Below are 2,500 nucleotides of genomic sequence, written 5' to 3'. Positions count from 1 at the left end.
AAGTCAGCCCCGGGTCCCATGCGCGCCTCACGTCATGACGCTCACGCTGTCTTCTTGTTACTTGCAGGCTGACAGAGGAGAGCACGTACAGCTATCACCTCAGCTACGAGGTCAAGAAACTCATGTACGCACCCTCCCCTCACGTCTTCCGTGTCTCGCCCCTTCCTGTGTAGCTTGAGTCGTGTATATATATCTCATCCCTCCACACAGTCTTGTTTGTGGCACAGCCTCTTCCCCCTCAGTATATGTGATCCCTTGACCTCATTGCTTGTTATAGCGGTGATGTCACAGGGCCACATCCCTCTCAAGGCCGGCAGAATTGTAGCATCTCCTGTAGGCCAACTCACAGAGAGTGGCAGCTGTCTTTTTATCATCTCTTTTGTGCTGTTGCACATGCCATGGTGCCCCTACCACAATATTAGTAATGTGTGTAGCCAGCAGAATAAATATATCAGCAGAACATTAGTTTGTTTTGTTGGTTAGTGGTGTATTTGTGTCCCTCCCTTTCCATTCCAACCATAATGATTGTGGAAATATGCTGGAGCAGCGTGGTTCACTCCTTGCTCATGCTGTGCATCTGCTGGTCAACACTGCACCTTTCCCTCTTTTTACACTTGTCCTATCCTGGCTGACATAGTTCAGTGACTCTTTATCCCTCCATTCTGGTTAACATCCAGTGTATCCTGACCTTTCTTTCCTCCATCTTCTTAGCCATGCACCTGGCAGCTGCTTTTACATTCTCCTTTTCTGTCCTCCGTAACTTTCATATAACATTGTTCTGTCCTCTTCATACCATAGCCTATAATCCTTAGTCTTCCTTCCCCCAAGCCCCCCCTCCCTTTTCTGCCAGTTCCCCTCACCAGCAACTCTTTCTCCTCCCACGCCTGCAGCTCTGCCACAGCACCAAGTTGGTCATTTTATTGCGCACTCCCCACGATCATGACTTAAATATATTCCACAGGTTGGGTAGTTTGCCCTTGGTATCTCTCCCCTTTTTTAAGTGTTGGTGAGCATGATGTCTTCCTCCTCTCCTTCATTACCTGACCTGTAGAACTCTTTTGTCCCTGGCACGACTCATTAGTCATCTCACTGCCAGCACCATGCACTTTGACCTGTATTGAGAGAAAAGAAGAGTCTTTCTCAGTAGTGTGACCTGATGAAATCTGTGTTGTGCTTCATGTCTTATACATGCTAAGGTAACTGCAAATGGTATAAAGAATATGCCATGAATGTAATTCTGTAAAAAAATCCCTAGTTCACACATATAATTCTATTGATGTTGACACATTTTTAAACAAGAACTTGGCATCAGCATGAATAAATGTAAAGCAATCAAGCCCCTTATGCATGAAGCGCTACACTGATCACAACCACACAACTGTCTCTTTCATGTAGACATAAAACACTCCCAGGTCACACTCCAGAGATAAGACTTGATGAGCTCGTATCACTGCAGCATCACCAGGGAGAGCAGTGAGCGGGCAGCATGCCTCGTCGGTTGTTTTTGTGTGTGTGTGTGGGAACAACTGTGAACCCTCTTGGGGCTGAAGCCTATGGACACATGGCAGGATTTATGCATTGATTTATAATCCTTTGTTATGGGTAAAGGCCCTTATGATAAAACATAAATGAAAGAATGAGAGGATTAAACCTGGTTAGCTTTCACAAAATTTTATCTAAGTACACACCAATTACATTTCATGATGTATAACTTCAATTAATAATGGGAAGGTATTTCTGAACTTGTGTAAATAAACTAATGAATAGAATGCTGTTAATCCAAATGAGAGTAATATTTTCAAATTACTTTGTTTAAGCTTTTAAGTTTTAACTCCTTCTTGAAAACATTATGTATTGTAAATTAAAGCAAAATATTATTCAGAAGCACTAAAAATCAAAATTTAATCTTGCTATGTGTATCCTAGATCCTAAGCTCACAGTGTGTAGGATAGAATGTATTAGTGTCTGTGTCACCTTCTTTTGTGTCCCACCAGACATCCCTATGTGTCTCACCAGCATCATCTTGCTTGTTCACTGTATTTTATGCTTTGTGTATTGTATAGTTCTAACTGATCAACGTTAAAAATGGATTCCTCATTGGTCAGCAGTGGCAGTGGTTTGTTACTAATGTATCCGATTTTTATGACAAGTGATGTTATAGTTACTAATATATTTGATATATCAAAATTGTTCTCTGAAATAACTTATATTCAGTTCATAACAAAACTAATTCACTGACAGACCGAAGTTTAGACTAACTCCTAGATAAACTAGATGTTTAAAAGTAGTGATGGACCATTGTAATTGCAGCTCTACTTTCGTGTAGCCACTAGTGGAAGCTTTGTTTTCTTTGTGTACTGTAACCACTCAGCAGAAACCCACCTTCTTCTCACGGGTCGTAAGGCTATCGAAGCTTCCTTTCATCTAGTGTGCACTTTAGTGAAACCATTCTTGTAGCTTTTACCTCAAGAAGGAAATGTTTTATGTTTTTTCCAGTTGC

The 2,500-nt window shown here is 41.5% G+C and overlaps 1 protein-coding gene across 11 annotated transcripts in view; it reads left to right on the top strand.

The window, feature by feature from the left end:
• slo (calcium-activated potassium channel slo) overlaps positions 1-2,500 on the top strand; it is a 365,574-nt gene that overhangs the window by 352,193 nt on the left and 10,881 nt on the right. For 9 of the 11 annotated variants that reach the window (XM_070114255.1, XM_070114254.1, XM_070114251.1 and 6 more), the window contains one exon: positions 68-124. The exons of the other annotated variants lie outside the window; for them this stretch is intronic. In XM_070114255.1, coding sequence (XP_069970356.1) covers positions 68-124 — 57 coding nt within the window. The remainder of the gene's footprint in view (positions 1-67; positions 125-2,500) is intronic. 11 annotated transcript variants of the gene reach the window in all.

This window comes from Penaeus vannamei, chromosome 35 (assembly GCF_042767895.1).
Source record: "Penaeus vannamei isolate JL-2024 chromosome 35, ASM4276789v1, whole genome shotgun sequence".
Taxonomy (NCBI): Eukaryota; Metazoa; Arthropoda; class Malacostraca; order Decapoda; family Penaeidae; genus Penaeus; species Penaeus vannamei.
The sequence above is the reverse complement of the archived record's forward strand: the minus strand, read 5'-3'. Positions and strand labels throughout refer to the sequence as shown.